The following is a 26,479-nucleotide window of genomic DNA, read 5'->3' as shown; positions in this document are numbered from 1 at the left end:
GAAGTGAAAATAAAAATATTTTCAGTCTACAAAAGATGAATGCGTGGGGATAATGCATAGTCTTTTGTTGGCAAGTAGAAACATACTTACTTACCAGAAGGCATGCTTCGCGAGCTTGAAGGCGACCTACGCCTACTTTTTCACTACTTTTATTACCTTCTGATAATTTCTCTAAAAGCTGCTTTTTGCAAAATTTTGACGATCATTTTTTCAATCAGTAAAAAAGCCAGTGAAAAAAAAAGTTTATAGACCTAGACCTAAACCTCGAAAAAGGATTTTAAATTAATATTTCTTGTTTCCCATTAAAAAATTTCAAAATACAACTTTACAAACATAGTCAATCATTCATTAAATCATCATCGTAATATTCAATTCAAAATTTCAAAACAAAAAAAAAGTTTTTGATTTGAAATTTTCAGCTTAAGCATAATTTAAACCAAATTGAGGAGAAACACAGCTAACTTAAAAAGGGAGATTTCAGGCCAACAACGCTAAAATAGATGAAGCATAATAATACGATTTTAGAATTATGCAAGAACACGTAGAAAAAGACGGACAGAAATTAAGAGAGGGTCGGAGGAGAGGGAGATTATGCTTCTAATTTTGTAAACTTAGATTCCAAATAAATAAGAAAATTAAAACTCGAGAGAATTTGTGCAAGGGAGTCCACACCACACCAATCATTCGCCATTTTGATTTTGCCGATTCCTTATTCGAATTGATCACTTCTTTCCAAATCCACGTGCTGATAAAATCACAAGCCGTTTCAAGTTGGTCCGTTTGCTCAATTGTGTGTCAATTCCATCGAGCTCTCGTTTGTCCCGACTCTCGTCAAACTTTGCCACGTCATCGGAGTAGTCGGCGGCTCGGTCAAACAAGGATGCTGGTCGCCGGAAGAGGATTTCTCCTGGAAGATGTGGAAGTTAAAACTTTTTCGTTTACTTGCATTTAGAAATTTACAAAAATTTGAATCGACAACATCTTTTGCTCGATTTCTGAGTAAAGATTTTTTAAATACATTTTGGTATAAAAAGAGCAAAAAGTGTTGTCTTTTAACTGTTAGACCACGCCATTCCACCCCCCCCCCCCCCCCTTTTTGAAAACAAAATTTCGCACCCAATCTATCCTAAATTCTTACACAAATCACTGTAGCTTATCTTTTAAGAAATCTACTTATGAAAATACTACTCCGGAATTAACATTCTTAAACATACCTGATGGCAAAACAGCATATGTACTGACTACTGTCGACATAATAGCAATCAGAAGAAAAAGACGGGCGATGTGTAGAGCCGACATCGTTTTTTGTTACCTGCAACAAATATGAAATCAGAATATTTTTTAAGCAAATTCAATAAAACACAACGAGGGTAAAGAAACAACGAGTCAACTGACATTTGTCAGCTTTTGATTCAGAACAGTAGTTATATGTTTTGAAAGTGGCTGGAAACTGTGAACATAGACCAATATGTGATGTAGTAAAATGAGAAAAGATGTGTGAACTGAAAACAATGAATGGGGGAATATAGTCATTAAATAGATGAGTCAACTCGTAGGTGGTTTGCGTAAAAAATGAAACGCTACTTCCTCTGTCAGAAATTTTCTAGTTTCGTTTGAAAATTCACAGGGTTTAATCAGACTTTGGTATGGAAAGGTATATAATTGCTAAAGAAAAATGAACTGGATTGGTAGACAATTGGATAAATATTCTAGAAAAATGGTAAAGTGCTCTAGAAAGGTGGGAAAGAGAAGTTTTCTAGCAAAATGAAAAACAAAATTTAAAAGTTTTATTAAGTTTGAGAAATGACGTTTAATTTATTTCCCGTTCTTTATGGCCTTATTGCTTACTTAAAATAGATGTAAGTAATTCGTCTAAACCATTCTCCCTAAAAACTACACCCGATTTCTCATTGATTTAAATTTACGATAGCAGAATTTTCTTGCAAGATTTGATGTAGTACTTTTCATCCGACACCTTCCTGACAACTTACGTAGCAACTGAAATCAAGTTAGAAGCATCAGGAGGCGGCGAAAGAAGTAACGCAAATCTTATAATATTTATTAGTAAATACAAAATTAATCAAATTTTCGGAACTATTGTGTTCTAGACATCGAGAATGAGTTTAAAGTAAATTATGGTTGTGACCATGTGTGACCAGGTGTATGCATATGTTGTCTTCTAAGAATTGCTGGGAAAAAAGTTCTTAGATGTCAGATTTTTGACAATCAGTCTGCCAAACTTTCAGAAGACTTATAAGACCCTTCATATTTCAGAGATAAGCTTGTAAGACGTAAAATTGCATTTTTCCTAATGGGAAATCCGGATCAGGCTGACGTAAAGTTGGACGATGCGTCCAAATTTTTATTTAAGCTATATTTGGAGTAGGATTAGGAAAGCAAGAGTATTCTATAATTTAAAAGATAAACATTTTACATAACTTGGAGAAATGTTAAGACTAATAGAAAAATAAACTAAGTTCAAATATTCTCAGTGCTTTTAATCTGTTTAAAAAGTTGGTTTACAAGTCTTTTAAAATATGTGCACTTTAGGTTGGCGACTAGGAACCAGACAGGCCTTGAAGGCAAACAAAAAATCTCAGACTATCAAATGATCTTTGAAACAAAACAAAACGTGCTAGCTGCAAAAAAAGAGTCAAAAAGTGACTAATTAGACAAGTAAACTGACGGAAACCTCGTCGTGTTTTTGGTTGAGCTAACCACTGTTGCAATGTCTCTCCTTGTTCCATTCAAAAAAAGGAAACCCTATAAGCATGACGTTGGAAGGAAGCAGAAAAAGAGTTTCTGGAGTTTAAATTCTAAATTTGACGACGACTAAAACATGACTGGATGATGGCTGGGATTTAAATCTAAATCGGGAGATTGAATTCGATTTAAGGAAAATAGATGATTTGTGATTCGTCAACAAAAGACGGCTACTAATGCTAGACTGAAGAATTAATTCTTGAGAGTAGTGGGTCGTTAAGGTGGCAGTGGGGTAGAGTTGACATCATGATGGGTCCCTAGACACCTTTATAGGAGGTGGCACTTCATCTTCTCAAGTACATGATGTCACCCTAAAAATTGAACAAGAAGGAGAGTAGGTGGAAAAGTACCAAAGAGTTTTGTATATTGCAGCTATGAGTTAAATTTGACAAGTTAATTTGAAAAATCATTTCTATTCAGATATATTTTAAAAAAATTCCAAAAACCTTCCAAAATGTTTGCTAGTTTTTTAGATCCAAGAAACACTTGAAAATTAAAAAAAAAACTATTTTGGAGCAAAGTTAAAAATATACATAAACATTTTAGATCTAGATTTCAGGGAATTGGACTTGCGATAGCCTAAGTTAACCGTAAGTTTTTAATAACACGTTTCTCGGTTTAAGAAAAAAATAAAAGGGTTTCCTGGTTATAGCTATTTAAAAAAGTCAATTTCAAAACAAAACCAAAACTAGCTATTTTTCCGATATTTTTTCTGATGTTCGTTTCTCAGGAATCATTTAAAATTGGAGTAGACAACAACGCTCCTCCCCGTACAAAATTTTATTTTATAGTTTGGAAAACATCCCACTTACTGGAAAACACGATAAAAAATTGATGAACTTCCGGTTGAGCTCTGTTATTTTCAAAGTATTAAGTACTATTCTTATTTACAGAGTTCAAAAATATTATTGTCTGTTACCTTACAAAAGCCACCTGGACTTCAAGGGCAAGTAGTCAGAACTCTATTGTTTTCTAGAATGACTACGAAACAAGGATTCAAAAATGTTCTGATGTAGAATAAAATTCTGCTTTTTTGATCTTTCTCCACCCCCCGCGCGGCGGTCCGCCCCCATTTCCGGAACCAAAATCGAGAGCAGCTTCTTCTTTTTCTTTCTGCTCCAGAGTCTCAAAGAGAGGGAAAAGGAATAATTTCATTTAGACGCAACAAAATGCAGATGGGTCATGATTAAGAAGAAAGCAAAGACAAAGGCTTGTGACGCTTCGAACTTTGTACACGTCTCATTTTAATTTAAATCTGAAACATGCATCGTGTTAGGGGGACGAAGTATGAATGGAAAATGAGTGGTGGGTCAAGAAATGAACGGAGCTGAGGTGTGATATGTCTAAGTTGAAAACAAAAAAGGTATGAAAACAAAAACAGTTGGTTCAAATGAGCAAACGTACCCATACGTTTTTGACAATTAAAAAACACCTGCCAGCTTATTCATGAAAATTTCTGAACCGTTCTATAAACTTCACATAGTTCTGGTTGATGAAAGCGGAGCCTCGGATGAACAAAGCTGAGGTTTCCATGGTGGTCAGGCGTGGTCAGGCGCCATTTCAGGACCTGCCACCTGCCTGAAACCTACCGATCTCTGGCCTTTTTCGTCGCCTTAAGGAACTTGGACTCCATGAAATACCTACAAGAGACAAACATTATTCACATTTTTTGAAATGAAGATTCCAAAGCATGAAAGGTTATATGGTAGCAGGATTCAATTATAGATAGGCACAACTGAATGCCTACGTGCCTACCTCATTCCTTCCTGCCACCAAACTCTTGTCTATTGTATGCATGGTTTAGGTTCAGGCATAGGCAGGCTTTGTGGTTTAGAAAGCACCCGACATTTTCTGACTCATCTTAAAGTTGAAAAAAAAGGAAAATTGGCAGTAGGTACAAGGTAAACCTAGGTGGCCTTGAAGGCAGGCGTATGAAAAACAAAAAAATCCTAAATTTTTTGAGCCAGGAAAAAAAAACTAAAAAAATGTTGCAAAAAACCAGTTATTACGTCAGTGCCAATAAGGAAAACCAAAAAGTTAATTCAATACAACTTCAAGAAATTGCACGAAAATATCAAAGCTCAACACAAAACCAAAGAATACTGGCAACTGAACTACAGCTGATCCAAAGAGTGATAAACTCAGGCTCCGCCCCTTTCCGCCGGCTCGCCCAGTCGTATTCCAGAAGGACCTCCCCCCTAATTGAGATAAAAGGGTCTCTGGCTTTTTGATGGAACGTGTGTAGTTGTGGATCAAGGAAATAAAAGTGTTCGGTGGAGAAGCCTCCTTCGAAGTAATTATTTCTCGGATTTTGCAAACTTGGAAAAAAAACACAGTTTTGAATGGAAAAAAAAGACAAAAAAGGAAGAACGAAAGATCCGAAAATAAAAATAGAAAAATCTAAAAATAGACACAAAAGCGTGAGTCGTGTGCCATTTTTAGACACCACGAGCTCATGGGTACGAAATGCTTTAACATAGTATTAAATTTCCTTGGACACATGATTTACCTGGCGCATAAAATTCTAACTAAAATTTCTGGAATTTTGGGCCAAAGTAAAAACAATCATAACAAGAAGTGACTAGACAGTTACGTGATAACAGAGGTAATATAAAAAACTTCGTTTCATTTGAATTCTCACGTCGTACAGAGAGGACTTGTAGTAGGAAACAAGATTTCCAAGAATAGTACGTTTTTATTTAATGGAAGTATTTAATGTCTGTATGGTCTTTAGAGACTTGTGTGCGATAACAGGTAATGTCTACAGTGAGAATGTCGAGTCAAAGTTCGATTTGATTTGAGCTCTGGTCTGAATTTTGAACCTGAACTAACAAGGAAGCTTGAAACAGAGTTAACGCTGCTCCGTTAGCGAAAAAATGCACAAATGCACTGGCAATTTGCCGAGTTGCCGAACATTTTCAATGTCGGCAACTTTGGAATTGGTAGTACCGAAACACTAAACAACTTCTAAGCATTTTTTTAATCAGGAAATCCTTTTTTCAAGTTTTATTCTGAAATTTGTTTGTTATATCGTTCAAAAGTTGTGTGACCCGTTCAATTTTGAAGATAAAATATTTAATTAAAAATTAAAAACTTCTAATAAGACATATAAAATCACAAGTAGCCGAAAAGTTTCGTCAATTTTAGCAATCGGTTGCAAAGACAAATAAATTTGAGCTATATATTTCCAAAAATATAATTAATCGTCTACTCCATTTCAACAAAAAACCTGAAGAAACCAGGTAACCAAAGTTTCATTTGGTTTGAGTCCGGGCCAGAAATCGGAGCAAACGTGCTTATGCCAAATCGAATTTTACTGAAAACAGTACATTATAGGAGCTATCAGAAACTTTTAAAGACTACAAACTTCATTTTCTGCACTTTAGTAAAACAAAACCTAATTTCTGTGCCTTGTGCTTTCAATGAAACTGATGTCAGAAATCTTCTCACTTTTGCAAATTATGAATATTGAATGTTAATCTAATAAATTCACGTTAGCAAAATATTAAAGATGGATCGAAATTCCAAGCTTTTTACGTAACAGAACTTCCCTAGAAAAATAGAACGTAACCAGCGGTCCCGAGGGATCCATATTTAATTGAAAAATAAGGGAAGTGTTATTCTCTGACCATACTACGTGCTTTGTGTATTTGGTCGAAATTGACTGGCACAAAAAAGTTCAGACGAGTTGTCTTTAAATATTTTTAAAGTTTTTAAATTCTTTAAAAAATCATGTAGGTACACTGAAAATTTGTATTTTATACACATCCTTGGCTATAAATTGGAAAATGAAATTATAGTCAATTGGTTCCAGAACATTAAGTTCGGAATCTAATTTGTTTGCGGGGGAGATAATTCAGTAATTTGATAAATTGGTTTTATTATGAAATTTCAAAGACACAGAGTAAATAAGGTGTGAAAATATAAACTTTAGTAACAAGTTTTCCAGAACGTGCCAATAATTTCTTGGCAAAATTTGGCAACTTTAAAAATAGTAGGAGTTTCTGAGATCACAAATAAAAATTAAGACTTAAGAAATACTGGCAGCAAGTTGACAATTTTATAAGGACGTTTTAAGAAGTTACCAACTGTCTCCAAATTTCTTGATACGCATAATGTGCTTTCGATGACAATGAGTCTTGCTCACTGACCCACAATCAAAACCTTTTGAGCAGTTTTTTCAGCACGCGTAAAACGGGGCTTTCGGCAGATATCGTACAAAATTACAAGACAAACATTTTCAGACTTGTGTCTGAGTTTACCATGTGCCCAAAAACTGTTTCCTTCTTCAAAGAAAATTATATTTTATCGGTGTTTCCTAGTAAGGCGTTGTGCACATATTGCAAAAATTTTAAATGTAAATTTAGCGCTCCAATTTGAAGTTCAGCGACCAATCAACAACACAAGTTCCGCCCCACTCACAACGCTGATTGGCCGAATCATCCCTGAATTACTGCTCTTCAATGACGATATTTTAATTTAGCTAAAAATTATATGTTAAAAAATTTGTGGCTGTTCAAAATTGAATTGCTTGAATTTTTTTCTTTTCAAAGACTGAAAGCCATGGACAATGAATAAGACATGAGGAAATGTTTCAGCAGTCGCCGCTTCTTCGTCATTTTATCATGTGAATGTCATTTGTCAGTTCGCGACGGAAAAAAAAACGTAAATCGCCCACTATTTCTCAAACTTCTGCAACATCATCACACATGAAAGACATACTCTCATTGAGAATTCTTCTACCCACGTCGGTATGTGTTTCTGATCTATATTTAAGTTTGCACTGGTGGACAAGCTTTACGTAGGAAGAATGATGTCTGCACTTGAAGGAAAAATAAATAAAAAATAAAAAATTGTGTCAGACGGAATCATTCAAATGCTTATTTTTTTGGAATGTTCAAAATGAAAAAGATTACTGTAGAGATCATAAATAAAAGTAAGTAATGCTATCTTGTTAACTCTAATAAAAATTCCAGTGCCTACCTGCGCGCCTTTGCGTGCTTGACAAATACATAGGTAGGTAGGCGACCTCGAGGCAGGCGCTTGAACCCTGAAGATGAGTCTGCCTACTATGTCTGCAAGTGTTGTGAGATTCATATACATTTTAAGAAAATCTTATCAACTCGTGACTCCACTGTAGTTTTCTAAAATTGGACACCAGATTTCTGTCAATTTCAGCTAACCTTTTCAGAAATTCCTCAACACTAATGTTTCTCTGAGCAATAAACCAATATACTGAAAATGTATTTTAGAACATCACAAATGCAATAAAATTATAGTTGCTTTTAAATCATGTGACAAATAATCAAATTTATCGATGAACGTGTGTTGAGTCCAAACATGGAAGATGAAGGAACACCGAATTGGGGATCAAACACTCAAAATATGAAAATAAGAAAAAGTTTTCTGATACTAAAACTTTGCATGAGGAAAAGTGATTCAATACGCGAATTCAGACGAGCGGAAAACTTAGAAAAGTATTCTAACATTTTGTATTGTTTTCAAAAATAGTTCACTAGAATCACTTACTTGTTGGAAATGTGTTTTCCCCTGAAAAATTTACATATGGAATTTATTTTTTTTTAATTCAATAAGTTTTGATATTCGAGTTTTCAGGGAAATTCTCAGCATTTGAGTTACAAGGAAAGGAAGTGTGGTTATATTTTGTTGGCAAAACTTATAATTAGATAAGAAAATGAGTTAACTGAAAAAATTCCAGCATGAAATTTCAGTTGATTTTTTGAAGCATCAATTTTGCGAAAACCTATTCCAAAAATAAGCTTTTAAATTAAGCAAGCCTCGATTTAAAACCGGAGTTGTTTTTCCTTGTTCGAGAACTATTGTGGAAGTTCCATAGCGTCATTCACATAGATTATCCACTCACCACGAATCCTCACAGTTCTATTATGATTTTCTAAAAGGTTTAAAATCTTAACAAGTCTAGCCGTATGATTCACTCTAAAACTCAACTACACAGAATATCTTGACATTTTGAATAGATGCGCATCAAAAAGCTAAAGTGCAAAATATGTCCGGAAGTAGTTGAAGAGAGGGGCTCTTCAACTTTTTTTGCAAGGTGGTCAATTAACATTTGATCATCCAAAGCATTACAAATTTAAGAATATAATAGACATTATGACTCAGTGTCAGGATATATATATCAAAAATTGAGTTAGCGAAGCGGATAAATTGCCAACAATCGAACTTTTATACTTGCTTGTAGGTTTGTCTCGACGTCAAAGAGTTCTCGTTTCCGGTAAAGTTTTTTTTTTGAGTTCAAATTCTAGAGTGTTTTAATTTCTCAAATTCAAAATTACCATTTTGAAACGTAAGACTTGAAACATTTAATATTTGCGTTGAGTTTTGATCCACTCAATTTAATGGTTCCCATCGGACCATCCAGACATGCAATTGTGAGCAGAAAACAATTTTTCGCTAATAAATTGTGCAGATACCTAGGGAATAGTACGTCACAACACATGTACACGTTCTTGTGGCATAATAAGATTATGGGAAGAAAAACGGAAATTGGAATCGGAAAATGTGTAAAATGTTTGAGATTAAATTAGAAATTAAAATTGAATCATTTTGCTTTTGCCTAATGTATTATAGTCAAATTTTAATTTTAAATAGAAACATAATGATGTCTAGATTATGGGCTAAAAGTCTTAACAAGGGACGACTAAAGGCCGGAAAAAGCATTCAAAAAAGGGAAAGGCTTGCCTAGATTGGGTAGAATGCCTACGAGTTTAAAACTATAATGTACCAGGGCCACATTTCTTATCTAGACGAATAAGTGAGTTCTATAAGACATACCAAAGTTACATTTAACGATAAGTAGGCGTAGGCCGCCTTCTAGGCAAACCTTCCAGAACCATTAAAGCCCTGACAACCTAAAATAATTCTAGTCTGACATGTGAATGGAACGTTTTTTTCTCATCTAGATAATACAATTATGCTCGTGTCATCAACATGTTTCTCTCTTCAATATCTTAAACCAGAAGTGCTCATTCATAAAAAATATCTCTCTTTTAGTCAGTGTGAAAAATTGCACGGAACTGGAAAGAAATCGTGAATGAGTCTGAAATAGAAGACTAAAACATCGGCCAAAGATTTTATTTTTTATAAAAGGATTTCGAAAAAGCACGTCGGAAAAATACGGAAAAATGTGATGAATGGAAAATTAAAAATTCAAACTCTTGGGATGGCAGGTTTAATTCTACAGCTTTGAACTTTTGCAGACTAGCCATCTTTTTTTTTTGAAAATATCATACTTTTCCAAGCTTGATTTTTTTAAAAAATATTTAGGAAAACTATAAAGGAAGGATAGTCATCATGGCTTGAGACGTACGAAAATGCCTACCTAGCTGCTTACCTGCCTACGAGACAAGCGTAACTTGCCTTGAAGATTCTTGAGCGGAGTTTGCCTGAAAGAAAGTTACAGCTCGGGCCAATTTTTAAAGAAAAAGTTAATGAAACAAAAAAATATTGAACCCAAAATAACGTATTGTCAGAATTTGCACACAAGTGAGTGAGTTGGCAAGTGAGAGGCGCCCCTGTCATGCCTCCATAAAGCCTCGACCGTCTAGTCGTAACTGTAGGCAGGCGGAAATGAATACATACATGCCTGGCTGCCAGTACACCACTACCGAACCTAAACCTTTGTTCAGATTGAAACATCTAACCAGCACATACTGGTACAACTGATCAAAGTTCTCGAATATTTGGCGACAAATTCTGATTCCTTATCCCATGCGTACATGCACAACAGTTTCCGCATTTGAGAAGCTTATAGTTCTTTAATGTTTTACAAAATATTTCCTTGATGTACATATTTTGTCTATTTTTGAATGGAAAGAAATATTTGTTTATAGGCACACTCTTTATGACTTCTGCATGCATATCCTCTTCCCATCTGATCACTGTTCAACTAGGCACACACAACAAAAAATATAATTCCAAAAAAAAAGTGTGTGTACAATCATCTTGACATCATCTGGATCAGGAAGAAATACATATTTCCAGGGTGTGAAACTTTTATGAGCATATTAGACTCGTGACTAACTATTTTTTTATTCCAGAGATTATCCATGTTTTGCGGGGGTTAATATCTACAACCGGAACTGAACCTTCATTTGTATTGAAGAGTTCAAGAAAACAGTAAAATGTTAAAAATCAAGTTGTAAATTTGCACGGCATCATTTCTGGATTTTTAAGAATTTTAAGAATTTTCTAGCCGACTACCGGAAGAGCCTTGATGAGGGAGGGTGCCATTAAATGATAAATGTTAAAATTTGTTGATATTTGCAGCTGATAACCCAGCTGACTTCACAGGAAATGTCATGTTCTCAGTGAATCCGAGGCTAGTACCAAGTTACACGAAGATCTGATGTTTGAGAATCTGTGGAGGGATTTGTAAAAGATACTTTTCAATCATGGTTTTCTTGAAATTCAAAATAAATGCTAAAGTCGCTTTATTGCATGGAATCTATCCAAATGACTAGTTTTCCAATTGTTTCCGAAACAGTTTTTGTCGACTAAAATTCATTAAAACACAAACATGAGATTTTTATATTAATTAATTTCCATCCTCAGCAAAAGAGAAAAAAAAGACAAATTTGGAGATTTTAGCTAGCTTTTTTCGTAAATTTTACGCGGTATAAAAATGTTTTGAGAAACTTTTTTGTGATTTCTCTAAGAATTCACTCATAATTTGAAAAATTAAAACAGAAAATAAACAAAAAAATGTTTATGACCTCTCCGAAATACTCAAGTTGAACCGTAACAAGGTCTTGTTTACAGAGTTTTCAGTTTCAGCCCACCTAATATTTCAGATCGAAATAATTTCTGCACAATGGTTACTGATCGTTTCGGTTCAACAATTTTGAAAACATTAGGACCTCAGATATCAGACTCATTTTTGTGATGTTTTAATTTAGTTCAAAAATTTCCCCATCAAAGTTCAGCGACTAGAAATTTGAGGAACTTGTTGTTCAAAAAGGAAACTAAAAACTTCTGAAATAAAATATTTTTGTTTGTGGAGCAAGCTCAAACTTGGCTCAGAAATTGTCACATTTTTGGCAAAACTTGGCTTAAGACGTGCCCAAATTTAGCCTATAGTTGAAATGTCATTGAAAAAGTTTGACCCAAAGTTTCGAAAGAGTAATTTTAATTAAATGCCGTTGTAAATGTCATAATAAAAAATAACCAGAGTACGCACTTTCTGATTGATATAAATTCACTTTCCAAGAACATTTTTCGTTTTTACTTTTTCCTTATATTATTCCCTATATTTTTCTAACGAAAAAAAATCGTCCCAGAATCTTCATATATGGTTTGGACCGGGACATATTTTTATTCTCAGAATTCTACTTCCCCTGCGACTTGTACTGTATTTTGATGGGGATAAACACAAATGATATACTGTACTCAAATCCAAATTTCCTTCTAGCAGTCAAAAATCTCTTGACAAGTCTAGACATCCATGTAAATTTAGACATTTATGTCACAAAAATACACCCATTTTAATCACCTATTTGTTTGTATGTCCTCATGGAAGTTATCCTAAAGGGTACAAATTTAGGGACATTCGTATTAAAATGGAGCGGCTCAGACTCGTAGGAGTTTTGGATTAGACATTTTTCCGATAAAAGGAAAGTTCGAGTATGAATGTCTATCGGTAGTGCGCGGGAAAGCTGGTGAAGAAAAGGCGCCCAGTGTGGCTTAAACTTGTTTGACTTAATTTTAAAGAAACATGTTCTCACCCCGTCAGGTAGTTTTGGCAATGCTCGTAAAAATATACTTCTCACTTTTGTAAAATCTGCAAAAAACAGCTCTTGGGCTCGGGCGTGGCTTAAATTTGAGATCATTGGAACAGTATTAGTGTTTCTGATTTATTTCTATTCCAAATTTCTGGCAAGCGTTCTCCGGGAGAAAAAAGTGGTGGACTGGCGCTCTGTAGGATGACTGTAGAATGACCCTACTGAAAGGGACTGCCAGAGATTTTGGCAATACTGATGCTCAATTTTAGAGTTTCAGTAGGTAGGCTTGTGCAGTGCAGTTTTGAATTTTTTATCTTTGAAAATTTTGAAAATAAGACCAAAAAACCGTCGAGGATTTGTTTCCTTTTTTTTACATTTTTTCCCGCTTCTCAGACACTTTCCGGTAAAGTGCAAGTTCTCCTCTATTTTAGACACAAATGTACTAAAAATAAATCACCCACTCAAAAAGCCTTCAAAAAACATTTTTAGAAGGAGGTCAATCAATTGGAAAAGCACATAACACATGAAACATTGGAAAGAAATATAAGAGATGAGAATGTGGGTGTGCCTCCGTAAAAGGTAAACCGAGTGGAAACATTTTTGAAAAAAGGAGAAGATGAATTAATGAATTGCTAAAGAAAGGGAACAGAGGATCAGTTCAAAGGTTAAGTGACAATTAAGTTGACAACACAATATTAAATGTTTATGTCTGGAATTCGAATGACTCAATAATGGCGGTGTTTAATTTTTAAACCATGTGACGTTGTAGGTTGGAAAACGGAAATAGATATACATAGAAGTTAAATTGGTAGGAAAGGTGTTAAACTTAGAAAGGCCAAAAATTAAATGTGAAATATAGTCAGTGGACAATTCTGTCTCATTATATTTGTTATAGTTTAAAATGACAATTTTTATAGTTTTGAACGTTTTGGTTAATTGCCAAATTTTAGAAAAATGTTAAAAAAAATGTTTTTGGGAAATTTAGGATAATCCTGCAACTTTAGAGCCTAAATTTTTGTGTACAAAAATTTAATTTTTTTTGTTTAATTTTTTTGGAAATTTTTATAAATATATTACTAATGAATCACACAATTTTAATAGCAAGAAACAACCAGAAATCAATGTTCGATCAACACAATTATTTTTCATTAAAACGAAATTTTCAATTCTTCCCGTAGACTGCAAGCGCCCATTTCTATTTTATTTTTACGAAAAAATATTAAAAATGACTGAATTTTTTGAATTCGTGCGTAATTTAGTTCGACATTTTTTGAAATTTGGGAAAAAATCATAAAAAATAAAGAAAAAATCCATATTTTTTACAGGGATCATATTCTCCATTTTCATACGAGTTTCGAAAGTGTATAATAAGTCGTGGAAACTCGTCTGGAAAACTATCAAAAACAATCCAAATAAATACTTCCTTCCGTTTCAAATAGTCTCAAAAAGTAACTGGCGACTAATTGAATCGAGCATATACGTACATATGTATTCCCCATAATTTTTGTACACTACATAGATTAATGAATGGTTTCCAAATTTTTTATTATAAAATACACAAAAAATCACTTTACGGCTTCAAGGTATTAAAACTAAACAAAATATATAGTAGATTAATCTTTAAATTTCAATAGAATTAGTGAAAACAGTCATGTTGTACGTGTGAAAGCAGAAATTTATTTACAGAATAATTGAGGTGAATCTTAAAATTTGGAACATTATGAGGCTTCTACAAAAAAAACAAAAAAGAGATTAGATATGTGTCAGAGGGAATTTAACATAATAAGGGAACAAAATTGTTTGAATTTTGGCTGATAAAAAGGGGAAAAACTGACCAGTAAGACGTGTTGAACACTCATATCTAGCTGTCAAAAAATCAAGCTATGAAATACAAGAGAACAGTTAAAATATACTTGAAAATGACCGAGAAGCTTGATAAACAAATTCGCAGTAGTCATACAACTAAATTTTCTGAGGAAGACAAAAGGATCTTTATTTTTCTCAAACACCCCCTCCACTTATCAAAAAAAAAAGTACCCAGAAGCATTTAAAACAAGCATCACATGACTTTTCAAAATCAAAAAAATATGTTAAATATGTTCTAGTCTCAAAAAATAAAAATTAAAAATTTCAAGATCAACTTTGGGTATTTGTACTGGTTCGAATACCAAAGGGTAACAAAGGCGGTGTCTTCATTTGCAAAAGTGCATTTTCTAGAATCTCCTCCAAACCAGTTATATTTTCATCAAAAAGTATGGAAAGGAAAATTTTTTAATTTGATATGAGAACGAAAGGTCGATAGGTAGGTAAAAGAAATATTGAAGAATTTGCCGAAAAAAAAGATTGCTAGTCAGCAAACCATGTACTTGTAAGGACTCAAAAGTCATATGACGTAGAGATTCACTTTTAAGAGGGTCCATCATACACTTTTTGTTGTTAGAATAAAAGGAAATATTTTGAAAGTATAGAATTACACTGGAACAATCAGGAGATCCCGACGATCATTGATCTTATTAAGGGGTCTGAGGGGTCCGAATAATGAAATGGAAAGTTTTTGATTTACTGTCTATACTATTTACTTATCAATGGAAGAAACAAAAATCAGAAAATTGTGGAAATTATAACATTTTAAAAGAATTTTGGCACTTTTTATAATAAGGGTCTCAAGTAGAAAAAACCACTGCCTTCAGTTTTAAAACTTAACCTAACATGCGCCATGCGCCATTGGTGAGAATTTATTGAGAACATACTACCACAATATTGTAAGGAACAAATGTTCACTCTTAACCTTTTATGAAATTTTTCTTTTTTTTTGAAGGAGAGTGGGTTCTTCAAATTTTTTTTCCGAACGATTACATTTTAAAAAACGTTTGGATATGCAATTTAGCTAAAAAATCAAAATAAATCGCACTGAAATTCTGCAAAAAGAGCTATTGTAAACAATGCAAAAATGCAAAAATGCACTGAAACATTTCAGACTGGAATTTCAGGTGGGTTCTGCACCTTAAAATTATGCAATAACAAGTACCCAGCCCTTAAAACTGAAAATATCGTGTTCTGAAGTCTGTGGGTAAAATGAACGCCTTTTCTTGTCAGAGAATAAATAAATTGTTCTGAAAATACGTCTAAACTGCACGTTTTTGGAATTTTATCACAACCGTTTTTTATTCAAATTAATGCTCAAAAGTTCAAGAGCACCGAAAATTATTGAATGGGATTAAGAGCACTTGAAACGTTAGAACTTATTCAGTTGTTTTTTAAAACAAAATTGCGGGGAAAAATACTGCAGAGTTGATTGTCTAATTTCTGTAAACTTAATTTTAGAAATAAAAAAAACATTTCAAAACAAACTGTGTACATATGTTTCAGAGCGTTTCAGGCTATTTTTATTTTCTGAGAATTGAAAATGTTTTTATCCGCAAACAAGATGTTTTCAAAAAGTTAACTTCTCAAAATAATTTGAAGTTTTTCAATTAAAGTGAGACATTTTTATTTTTTGCATTTTTCTAGGTATTCCATCTTTCAAATTAAATCACCATGGTTTGTAGAACAGTTTTTTTCCTGAAAAAACATTGGACTACATATTGAACAATTAAACAATTAATGGAAAAATTTAATGGAAGTGATAAAGAAAAATAAAAATCTGCAAGACTATTAGAGGCTGCAATACTAATTTTCGAAAGCCCAATAACTTTGGAAAAGTTACCAACTTTCGTTGAAAACTTAGCTTTATACCGTTTAGGCTATGAAAAATTCATTATTTCCTATTATTTCATAAGTTATTTAATCACTTTCAAGTTCAATTTATCTAAAAAAAATTACGACATTTTTGAAGTTTCCTCATAGTATAACTGACCAGGCAAAAAAAGAGGTGCAAGACTATTAGAGACTGCAAGACTAATAGAGGAAATACGGTAACCGGATTTTAATTTTTTTAAAGTACACAAACAGGAGATGTTATTTGAGAGTAAGTTGTTCAATTCTACACTCTTATTTTTTCTAATATTAATTTTAAGTTTTACAGTACTCGTCAACCTCATACCAAATGCATTTCGATATTTTCTGATGTAAAATATCTCATTTTGTAATTTATTGGTAAGTTCAATTTTCTCTTCCTAGATTAGTGTGATGTGATATGTGTGCGTAATCAACTTCCCGAGGGGCCATGTCAGGCGACTTTGCCGTATAATTTTTATGGAAATTTCGAAAAATGTTCTGGAATACTTTTTCAGCTTTTAATTCTTTCTGTTATCTTATTGTGTGTCTGCAAAAGAAGCTTCTACTCGGAAATCCACATGTGATTATGCTCAGTTGTTACCTCCATAATTATGGGTTAGGGTGTCTTGGGAATGGTTGTCAAGGCTGTTGAAGGCATCCAGTGATACTCCTCTTCACTTTTATTATTTTTATATTAACAATTCTATTAGAAAATGACTTAGTTCAAATTTCAGATGACTCCAAGGAAAGCGAGTTTGATAAAATCTAATAAAATCAGGAAGAATAAGGACAATAAAACCGATGACAAATCTCATGAAGGAGCCAAGAAAGTAAAGGTTTGTTTTATTTTTCAACAATTTATTAGTGATTTATTTTTAAAAAGATGGAGAGAAGAACTTTTCATGCTAACATTGAATTTTCTTAGAATTGTTTTTTATGTTAGAAATTTTTTAATGTTTTTTTTGTGAAAAATGGCTGAAAAGTTGAACAGTTTTTCACATAAAATATTGGAAAAAAAATTAAAAAAAAAAAACGAATAGATTTATCCAGAACACTCAAAAATGTCAAAACGAAGTCATTCTTTTTTTTTTCAATTTTTTTTTCTTAAATTTGATGTTATTTATGTCTGTAATATTAAGAAAAACATTAAAACAATTTAGAAAAATTTTATATATTTTTCTGTAGATATATTTGGTAGTTCTATGATTTAAAATAAAATTCCCAGAACTTCCGCTCTATTCTCCAATAAAAATTTAGATGATTATTTTTGTTTTTCAGCAAACAATTCTTCGTCCAGACAAGCACATGAGTGATTACAGTCCCGAGCAACTTCGCCGTCTTTCAGAAGAATACAATACAATGCGAAAGGAGATTCCTGGACTCATCAGCGAGGAGGATAAGTATCGTAATCTGATCTTCCACATAGGAGTAATGTGCCTTGGAGTTATTGTCTTCTTGGCAGTTAGAAGTGTTTTGCAATATTTCTAAAAAGTGTGTGTTGCTTGAAGTTGAGAGAATATTCATACCATACTTTCTATGATTCATTTTTTCATTCTATCAACCAAATTAGAATTTCATTTTCTCACGATTCTTTCACTATTTATCAAATTTTGAACAAATAAACGTATATGATTATGATTTCAAAACTTGTTTTCAGTATTTTCTTCATTACTTGAAATTAAATTTTCTTTCTGATAGTGAGAACTGCTACGAGTATAAAATGAATATACCGAAGCTAATTTATAAAATTCTAAGTTTTCTTCTGTTTTCAGAAAATGGTAAACAGGAGTATTGACGTTGAAGCTATTACAAACGAGATATATCTTGTCACCTACTTACTAGTGTTGGTTTTGCAAGTTTTTTGTATCGGGATCAATGGATTGATTATTATTTTCTTTGCAAAGTGAGACTGTAAAACATATATGTAGCTTTGAACATTGGCTAGCACAAATTGTCGAATTCATAAATCGTCAATTTAAAAATTAAAAAAATTGAGTTTAAAATTATTTTTCGGCCTCAAGGTTGTTGTTAGCACTGTGATTTTGATATTTTGAATCTCCACGTTTTGAGCATTTTTGAAAAGTCTCAATATGAAACTTATTGCTAGTAATTTGGGGCCATTCTGAGCCTATCAATGTTTAAAAAACTCAAAAACGATTCTATCCCCGAAAACAGTTTTCTCCATTCGGAAACTACAATTTTTAGTAGTTTTCTTATTAAGGATTCTATTTCTTTGAAAACTCTACTCTACGGCCAATTTTTGTTATTCACGTGTTCAGTTGAGCATTTTCTAGTTAACTCAAAGTTAACAAAGATACAGTATTTGTAATTAATTCTAACTCCAACTTGAAGAATTCCATGTCTTCGAAAAAACAAGCATCTACGTCTTGTATTCTACCTATCGGTTGGTGATTTTTTCAACGCGATATGGTCAACTCCTTATATAGTTTACATGATTGCTAATTGGAATCCAATAAGGCTAGATTTCGACCCTCTATTCATTTTAATTTCTTCATTATCTCTACCAATTCAACTGAAAATTTCAGCAATTGTTACAATTGGTATCGCGTTCAGCAGATATTTGGTAAGAATTCAATCTGGAAAGTATAGGAGAAAGTTTTTAAAAAGCGTGGAATTTCTGAATTTATTCCAGGCGGTTTTCTTTCCCGTCCAATTCCGTAAAACTGAACAGAGCGTGTATTCTGAAACAGTCCTCGCAATCGGTTTGACACTAGGCCTATTCGATGCCATTCTGTGGTTTCTTTTATCGCCGCCAAGTAAAGTTCCAGATTGTGGAACCAGTGGATGCTTTGTCAGTTATGAATATCGATATTATTGGGGAATATCTAATATGGTTATCTCTAATGAATACTCGTAAATCTTCAACTTCTCTGAAATTTCAGATTCTCGGTTTAATAGTTATAATTCTTTCTCTCAGCTTTTTCTTCAAAATCAAAGCTGCAACCGGCGTGTCTCCACAACAACATCATACATATCATCAAGTTTCAGTATACTTAGAATTCAAAATAGACGTTATATTTTCAGGCAAATCGGACATCCACCGGAATTCTCATTTCCTCTCTCTGTTTTCTCACGGTTCCAAGTATCTGCGTGGGGTTAGTGGAATTAGTTGGATTCTCGATTTTTAAACTCTTGGGGCCCTTTTATACAGCATGTCTTATTTCCAGTGGTAAGTGCAGCCAAGCAAAAACTAGAAGCGTGTACTTGAAGATGTGCAAAATTACAAAACAGAAGTTGAATTTCTACAGGAATTTGCAACGGAATTATTTTCATATTGTGCAATGGAGACGTTCGACAGCTTATCAGAAGTAAACATCTCGATATTCTGACGTCTTCTATTTCTGTGGTCCCGAGAATTGAAATTACTCACTAATGTGCTAGTAAATCCTTGGAATTTTTGTGACACTTTTTTCTAAATTTAAGTTTGCAGGGAAGGAACACCGGTCTCTTTTTCAATGTTTAAGGAATGTGAAAAAAGTGTTTTTAAAAGCTTTGTGCCGTTTTGAAAGATATCTAGAAATGCAAAAATTTGAATAATTGCTCTGATTTTACGGCGCGATAGACAGTTTTTCGCTTAAAACTGACAAAGTTTCAGAACCATAGCTAGCGCATGGAAAAAAAAGTTCTGAAAAACAATTTGGGTTCTAAATCCCCAGGACCACCCCCCCCCCCCCCCCCCCCCAATAAATTTCAGTATCTACAATTTATTATGTACAAGTGTAATCGACAATCAATTGGGTGGGAAATCTAAACTACAGGTGTCAAAAACAAAAAAAACAGCAAAAAAACATGTTGAGATTCAAAAAACAGAAAAGAGCGAAAATAACTTAAAACGAGAGATAGAGAGCGAGAAAATGAAATAAAATGTCAATTTAACAATAGCTCTTTCTGGTTCCGGTACGAAGTTCCATCTTGGTTGTTGGAGCTGCTTCGTTCTTTGCTCCAGCAGCCTTGTGCACCAATCCAGAGCTCTTCGTGGCTGGTCCCTTCTTTTTGAGCCCGTGGCTTTTGGCCTTTGGAGCCATTTTGTTCTTTGAGGAACGTTTCTTGCTCATAACTCCACGCTTTTTCATTGTTGAAATTGGTTTTCCCTTCTTATTGGTGGACATGGAGCTGGTAGATGGTTTGGTTTTTTCAGCCTTCTGGAGTTTAAATAATTTTTTAACATATAAGTCAAACTTTTAAGATGTTCACTCCAAAACATGCAGTATATTTATCTCAAGTAGCGAAAATGTTTTTTTTTTAAATTTTTTTTCGAGATTTTCAGTATTTTGATTAAAGTTTCCCAGCGCCATTGACTAGTCGGCGCTTTTCAGCATTTTACTTCGCAGAAGTGGACAAAAGACATGTTTTCCAATGTCCAAAGTTCAAATTTTGAGGTATTTTTCCTGACAATTTCCCCTATCTAACTATATACCCCCCCCCTCTTTTCCCACGTTAGTCGGTCTGTTAGTTTCACAATTCAAACTACAGTACCTCTCCACTAACCGAGATATTCTCCAGCTTCTGACGAACTTCTTTGAGCATTAGCATTGGTTTGGTCTGAACCGGAATTCCAACTTGCAAGTTCTTCTCGCATTCTTTTCCCATGCGGAAACTTCCGGTGGCACCATGTCCGCGAGTCTAAAAACTAGTTAATAATTTCAAAAAAAAAAATCATAGATCAACTTTCTAAAAATAGTCGAGTGGGTAACAAAAGAGGAAAAACAAAAAGTGCACATGACTATTGATACTCCCCCATCTCACTTTTGAATTAATTTCCTACCTGTTCAATGTCACCAGAGTCGACGGCCTTTTTGAGGACACTGCGGAGATGATTGTTCACCTAGAAATAGAAACTAGAATTAGAGGGATTATTCTGTAAACATTTAGGTTTTTGATATTTGAGCATTAGAATATCAGAGCTCACAAATTTACGCTGGGGAAAATAATAGCATATTATATTATTTTTCCAATTCTACATATTTGTGTCGCCTTGATCAAGGATGAGAAAAATTTAACTTCAATCTAATGTAATATCAGGGAAGTTTTTCCCGCAGATGAGACGTTTTTCATAAAGTTATCATAAAGAATTTTTGATTTGAAATTTGTTCAGTGACTTTTTAAACTTTTTTTGTGGATTTTTTTTAAAGTTCCCAAGATGTTTGTTTACTCTAAATTATTTTAGAATAATGAACAGTTGTTTTAAAAATTTTACTTGGACTCAGACAGGTGCGAGTCACGACTAACCGACTCAAAATCAATGCTAATTAGCAAAACACCAAAAAACCAGAACTAATTAGCTTAAAACCACGGCTAATTAGCAAACCATTGCTAATTAGCAGAAAATCCGTGCTAATTAGCAATTAATATTGATTTTTGTTTTCTTTCATTTGATTTTATGAACCTGATTTTTAATAACTTATTTATTTATTTTTATTGTTTATTCATAATTACCGTGTGGTATTGAACTTGCTCAACTTTTTAAATAGTTTTTTGTATAATTCTAAATTTCAAATGGGGAAAAGGAAGTTCCTCTAGACGATGGAGAATTCATGCCGCCAGCCACGAACAACTCAAGAGAAGAAAAAGAGGAAGAAACTACAGATGTTTGTTCGGCTAATGCCGAAAAATCAACGAAAATCCTCAATTGTGCAGAAACTCATTTCACCCTTCAAAGACGGCTCCACTTGTAAAGGTAGAGCTATCTGGTGTTTTATTTATCACAGAACACTATAGTGAACAAAATGTTCGGAGAAGGAGTTCTCCAAAATGCTTTTCAGAAATGGTGTCGCTCAATTTGTATCGATGACATACAAAATCGGACGCAAACAAATTTTGGATGGTGGAGTAGATGCTGTGTTCCACGAGAATTATCTCGTTATTCAAGTTTCTTTCGATAGAAGCCTCACACGAGGCGCGACGGCAATGGGTAAGGCGTCGGCGTTCGGTGTGAAGCAATGCGGGTTCAATCCCCAGTAAGTACATTTGATTTGACAAGAGCGGGTTGGGAGCAGAAACAGAGCCGGACATGACAGGAAGAGCAAGATGTGGGAGACGCGGTATCCCAGAATGGGACGGCAGGGTTATAATAGGTGGGAACAACTGCGGGGACAGGACACTGTCAAAAAAAAAGTTTTTCATTTTCGGTATCAAAAACCAGAGCTAATTAGCAAAAAACCAGAGCTAATTAGCGAGAAACCAGAGCTAGCCAGGTTGACTCTATCCCTGGTCAAAAAGCTAATTAGCAGTGATTTTGAGTCGGTTAGCCGTGACTCGCACCTGTCTGAGGAGCTATTTTATGTGCTCCGAGGTCTGTGAGAAAATGCTCTGACTGATTAAATTTCAGATCTAAATTTAAGCTGTTAGATGATGTGCTTTCCTGCTTGAATTTTTGTGATAACTAATTCTAACAGCATACCTTTGGAAGATTCTCTCCAACATGATAGTTTTGAGCAATATACTTGAGAATTGCCGCCTTGCTGCTTCCGGTTCCATTGTCGATTGCTTGAATTGCTCCCTGAGAAATAAAAACAATTTGAACTTTAAAAACTCAAAAATTCTCCAAACCTTGATCATATCCATGTAGCTGGGATGATGTTGAGCTCGTTCATGATGTGGATGACCCAGAAGAACGTAGTTAAGCGAAATCTCCTCGGTTGAAGCATCCAAATGATTTGCCATATGGATGAGCGAAGTGGTCATTTCGTCAAATCGTTGAGGACTTTGTTTCTAAAAGAAAACAAATGTTGCAAGAAAAATGTAGAAAAATAGTAGAGTAATTCACAGAAACCGTGCAAAATGTTGTTTTTCAACTTTTCTCTCAGCAAAGTGTTACCGTGTCCAAATGTATCCTTGCGGTAAGGTGCAAGTCAACACTGAGACGAAAACAAGATTCGAAATACGCTTGCTAAGAAAAACAGAAAGGACTTTTTAGGTAAAAAATATCGGTAACCTTGTTTTTTGATTTTTTTAAAATATGTCCATCCGTGGACTAAACAATTGACAAGAAATTCCAGTGAAAACTTCTTACTGCCAAAAATGTTCAATATTTTTTAGTTGAACATTTAATGATAACATTCAATTTCAGAGCTGGGAAAAGCAACAAAGAGAGTACTTGAAGCATTTTGAACAACTAAATTTAATTTTTAATTTGCTCCGAAAGTTTTTTGACAGGGATCTAATAATTAAAAAAATATTTTTGAAGTTTTTTAGACAATTGAATTTTGGAAGTCTTGCAAAAAATTAAAAACTTTCTGATCGAATTCTGTAAAAAAATATGAAGTTGTTTCTCTAAAATTAAACTGTTCTAACTGCTTTCAGAAGATACGTCGCACGATTTTCCTACCCGTAAAGTCTGCGGAAAAAATAAGACAAAACCTGATTATTTTTGAATAAAAAACTTGGGAGCATTTTGTGTAGTTTTAGAGAATCTAAAATAAGTTTGATAAAACTGATAAATTACAACATCACACTAATCCTTAACTCCCATCTAATATTATTTGCGCAAAAGCTAAACGTGCAACGAAACTATTTTCTTTTTTCTATTTTCTTATTTCTTCAACCTATGTGCAAATCTAAAAGAATCGGCTGACCAAATGGCAGACGAGGCCGAACGACGGTGGAGGACGGGCCTCTTCTATTCGAAAACAAGTATGGAGAGCACAAAAATGGTAGAGGCGGTAGAGATAACTGCGGTTTTTGAGGACGAAAACAGAATAAAAACACATGACAAGAGAGACTGGGAGACCGACGAACGAATTGTTGTTTACCAAAAGAAAATGGCACGGAGAAGGAGAGCGAGGAAAAAAAAACGAAAATGGACGAGGAAAGTGGGCACGTGGGGACATTGAGAATTAAGATTGAGTTTTCGATTTCTAGGCGAACAATTTAAAGCGTTTTCATCCCATGATAACATTATAAAACTGAAAACTTGGAGGAGTTGGGTATGGTCAAAAAATCAGTGGATTTTGATCAAATTCATGTTTTAGATCCGTTTTTTTTGCGGATTTCAGAAAAATAAAACATTTGGTAGAATTATTGTTATCTAAAAACTGCTACGTTCAGTGAAGACTGGCGGGAATCAGAAGAGAAGAGATGAACTCGGATAGTTTTTCGATTGATTTTGAACAGAGCCGTTTTACAAAAAAAATTTCAGTTTTAAAACAGTTTTATTGTTAGAAATATTTCTAGAAAGTTTATAGTAGCTTAATTCAAAGAATTCTTTTAATTTCAGATTAAAAATCATGATTTTTCAAGTTTTAATTTTTAATCGTCTGAAACACAGTTTCCAGGTGATGATAATTCAATTTGGAAGTTAAACATTTCAAATACGATTTCTGTCATTTTACGTGCCAACTATCAGATAAATGAAAAATAACGTGACTTTTCAGATATGACCCATGTCATTTTGCAGGGATTATAGTGTAATCGTTCTGTGTTTTTTGTATGATATTTGTGGGCTGAGTTTGAATTCCAGTTTTAGAAAATTGAGATATTTCAGGAGTTGAGATGTTTAGGCACTTCATAAAAAGAAATCACGACAGATAATCTTGTTTCAAGACAATGCCGAATGTTAAAAAGCTAAAATGAATGTAGTGAGATGTGGAAGAATAACCAACTATTGTTAACTTTCCGATATGTTTCCAGAGGTTTTTCTATTATATTTTGTCATTCTCCCACAATTGAAATCGTTTGAAAGCTGTTCTCAATTGATCCAATTCCAGTGTATTTTTTTTCAATGTTTCAGGCGCCATACTACAATGCAAACCAGTGGTGTGCGACAAGTCTCAAAATTTGCCGAGCTCAGCAAAATCGGCAAATTTGCCGTGCTTAACAAACTCCAAAAATTTGATATTTTTTGATGTTCCTTGGAGCAACAAAACTACTGAATTCTGTAATTTCGAAATTTGCCGAGCTCGGCAAATTTGCCGCACAACCCTGATGCATGCAGCATTCTTTTCTTTTTTTTCACATTCTCAGTAACGTTCCCCACATCACAATGAAGCAATGCACCTACGAAACAATTAAAGAATTTTTTCACTTGCAGGTAGCCCTCAAAAGTACGAAAAAAAAATTGAAACCAATGTTTTTCTCGCCAAATAATTTGTTTCATCGGGAAAATAATAACGAAAAAGTTTCACAATTAAATATTATTAGTCACATTTCCAAAATAAATCATCATCAATTGTTTGCGATAACAAAAAAAACTTCGGAATTCTTAACACCTAGAAGCAGCCGTCTGAAAAGTACAAAAGCTATTATATTTATGACAAAAATGACATTTAAAATTGATTCTATATTTTCAGAAGCTGTAAGTTTTTTCCAATTCAAAAACATATAGGATACAAATGATTTCTACTTCAAAGAATTCCAGAACTTCAAACATGGCAGTTTTTGATTTCATCATTGGTTTCGGCTTCATGTTAATTGCTCTTTTTCTCATTTTCCTATACCTCAACAAGGATGGGCACATTTCAATAGCTATCAAAAAAATATTAACGAATTCAAGACAAAAGGCAAAAGATTTGAAGGATGGTTCAACATCCGACCCATCAAAAACGACACCAGCCGCACCTGCATGCTCTCCAGTATCAAATGAGGAAATAACAATACCCTCAGATGTTCAATCGGTGAATAATACTTTATCAGAAATTTCATTGTCAGAAGCTGAAGTTCAAGTTGATGAAGAGAATCCAAATATTGTGAAAATCCATGTAATTTGATGACTGTTCGCATTTCTAGTCATCATTTTGAAATTTAATAAACCAATGCGACATCGTAGTTTACTTCACCGTTGTCAATTTTTGTAGATGTACTGAAAATGTGTTTGAAATTTGTCCAATTGCAAAAATAATAATTAAAAGCTGACAATAATCATCTATTGTTCACAATGACGAAGAAATTCTAAATGCTTCTTACATAGAAGCCGACTGATAAATATAGAACTATAATATTTATGACATGATAGCATCCAAAATTGTTTCTATATTATAAAAAGCTGTAAGTTTTTTGTTCAATTTGATGGGATGGCAGCAAAAAAGTTACAATTCGACGTTAAACCATCACAACCCAGATTGACCTCGCAATGAAATATTTGACCAACTGTAGATTAAAAAACATATACCGTATTATTTCTATTAGTCTTGCACCAACAATGCTTAATTCCGAGATTTTTAGAAGATAATTTAAGTTATTTTCGTAGCATTAAGCCATATTGGTTATCATGATATCTGACT

General features: G+C 33.7%; 5 protein-coding genes and 4 non-coding genes across 9 annotated transcripts; 5 read left to right on the top strand and 4 right to left on the bottom strand.

Annotated features, from left to right (window-relative positions):
- Positions 1-18: 18 nt before the first annotated feature.
- On the bottom strand, positions 19-39 carry 21ur-15081. The gene has a single exon (NR_070014.1).
- A 291-nt stretch (positions 40-330) lies between these two features.
- nlp-59 (Neuropeptide-Like Protein) lies at positions 331-1,314 on the bottom strand. The gene is made up of 2 exons (NM_001028592.2): positions 1,215-1,314; positions 331-907 (listed from the first exon to the last, which is right to left on the bottom strand). Exons 1-2 carry the CDS (start codon positions 1,297-1,299, stop codon positions 723-725), a joined length of 270 nt encoding a protein of 89 aa, NP_001023763.1. The 5' UTR covers positions 1,300-1,314; the 3' UTR covers positions 331-722.
- Positions 1,315-8,215: 6,901 nt separating this feature from the next.
- Positions 8,216-8,236, top strand: 21ur-15104. The gene has a single exon (NR_070013.1).
- Positions 8,237-16,973: 8,737 nt separating this feature from the next.
- On the top strand, positions 16,974-17,867 carry F02D8.9 (ADP-ribosylation factor-like protein 6-interacting protein 4). Its single transcript, NM_001269706.2, has 2 exons — positions 16,974-17,077; positions 17,520-17,867. Exons 1-2 carry the CDS (start codon positions 16,976-16,978, stop codon positions 17,727-17,729), a joined length of 312 nt encoding a protein of 103 aa, NP_001256635.1. The 5' UTR covers positions 16,974-16,975; the 3' UTR covers positions 17,730-17,867.
- Positions 17,868-18,016: 149 nt separating this feature from the next.
- Positions 18,017-19,643, top strand: C30G7.5 (G-protein coupled receptors family 1 profile domain-containing protein; the record flags this gene model as incomplete). Its single annotated transcript, NM_001028519.2, has 6 exons — positions 18,017-18,144; positions 18,594-18,825; positions 18,895-19,095; positions 19,145-19,243; positions 19,287-19,431; positions 19,511-19,643. The coding sequence occupies 6 exons, from the start codon at positions 18,017-18,019 to the stop codon at positions 19,633-19,635; spliced, it is 930 nt and encodes a 309-aa protein (NP_001023690.1). The 3' UTR covers positions 19,636-19,643.
- A 307-nt stretch (positions 19,644-19,950) lies between these two features.
- On the bottom strand, positions 19,951-22,973 carry hil-1 (Histone H1.X). Its single transcript, NM_074279.7, has 5 exons — positions 22,812-22,973; positions 22,663-22,761; positions 21,028-21,087; positions 20,751-20,885; positions 19,951-20,404 (listed from the first exon to the last, which is right to left on the bottom strand). Exons 1-5 carry the CDS (start codon positions 22,944-22,946, stop codon positions 20,135-20,137), a joined length of 699 nt encoding a protein of 232 aa, NP_506680.1. The 5' UTR covers positions 22,947-22,973; the 3' UTR covers positions 19,951-20,134.
- Positions 22,974-25,327: 2,354 nt separating this feature from the next.
- On the top strand, positions 25,328-25,348 carry 21ur-14647. The gene has a single exon (NR_070012.1).
- A 279-nt stretch (positions 25,349-25,627) lies between these two features.
- On the top strand, positions 25,628-25,966 carry C30G7.4 (Matrix-remodeling-associated protein 7; the record flags this gene model as incomplete). Its single annotated transcript, NM_001380821.1, has 1 exon — positions 25,628-25,966. The coding sequence occupies one exon, from the start codon at positions 25,628-25,630 to the stop codon at positions 25,964-25,966; it is 339 nt and encodes a 112-aa protein (NP_001367121.1).
- A 32-nt stretch (positions 25,967-25,998) lies between these two features.
- On the bottom strand, positions 25,999-26,019 carry 21ur-14713. The gene has a single exon (NR_070011.1).
- Between the last annotated feature and the right edge of the window lie 460 nt (positions 26,020-26,479).

The sequence above is a fragment of the Caenorhabditis elegans genome, chromosome V (assembly GCF_000002985.6).
Source record: "Caenorhabditis elegans chromosome V".
NCBI classification, from domain to species: Eukaryota; Metazoa; Nematoda; class Chromadorea; order Rhabditida; family Rhabditidae; genus Caenorhabditis; species Caenorhabditis elegans.
Note: the sequence above shows the minus strand (reverse complement) of the source record. Positions and strands in the feature narration are given on the sequence as shown.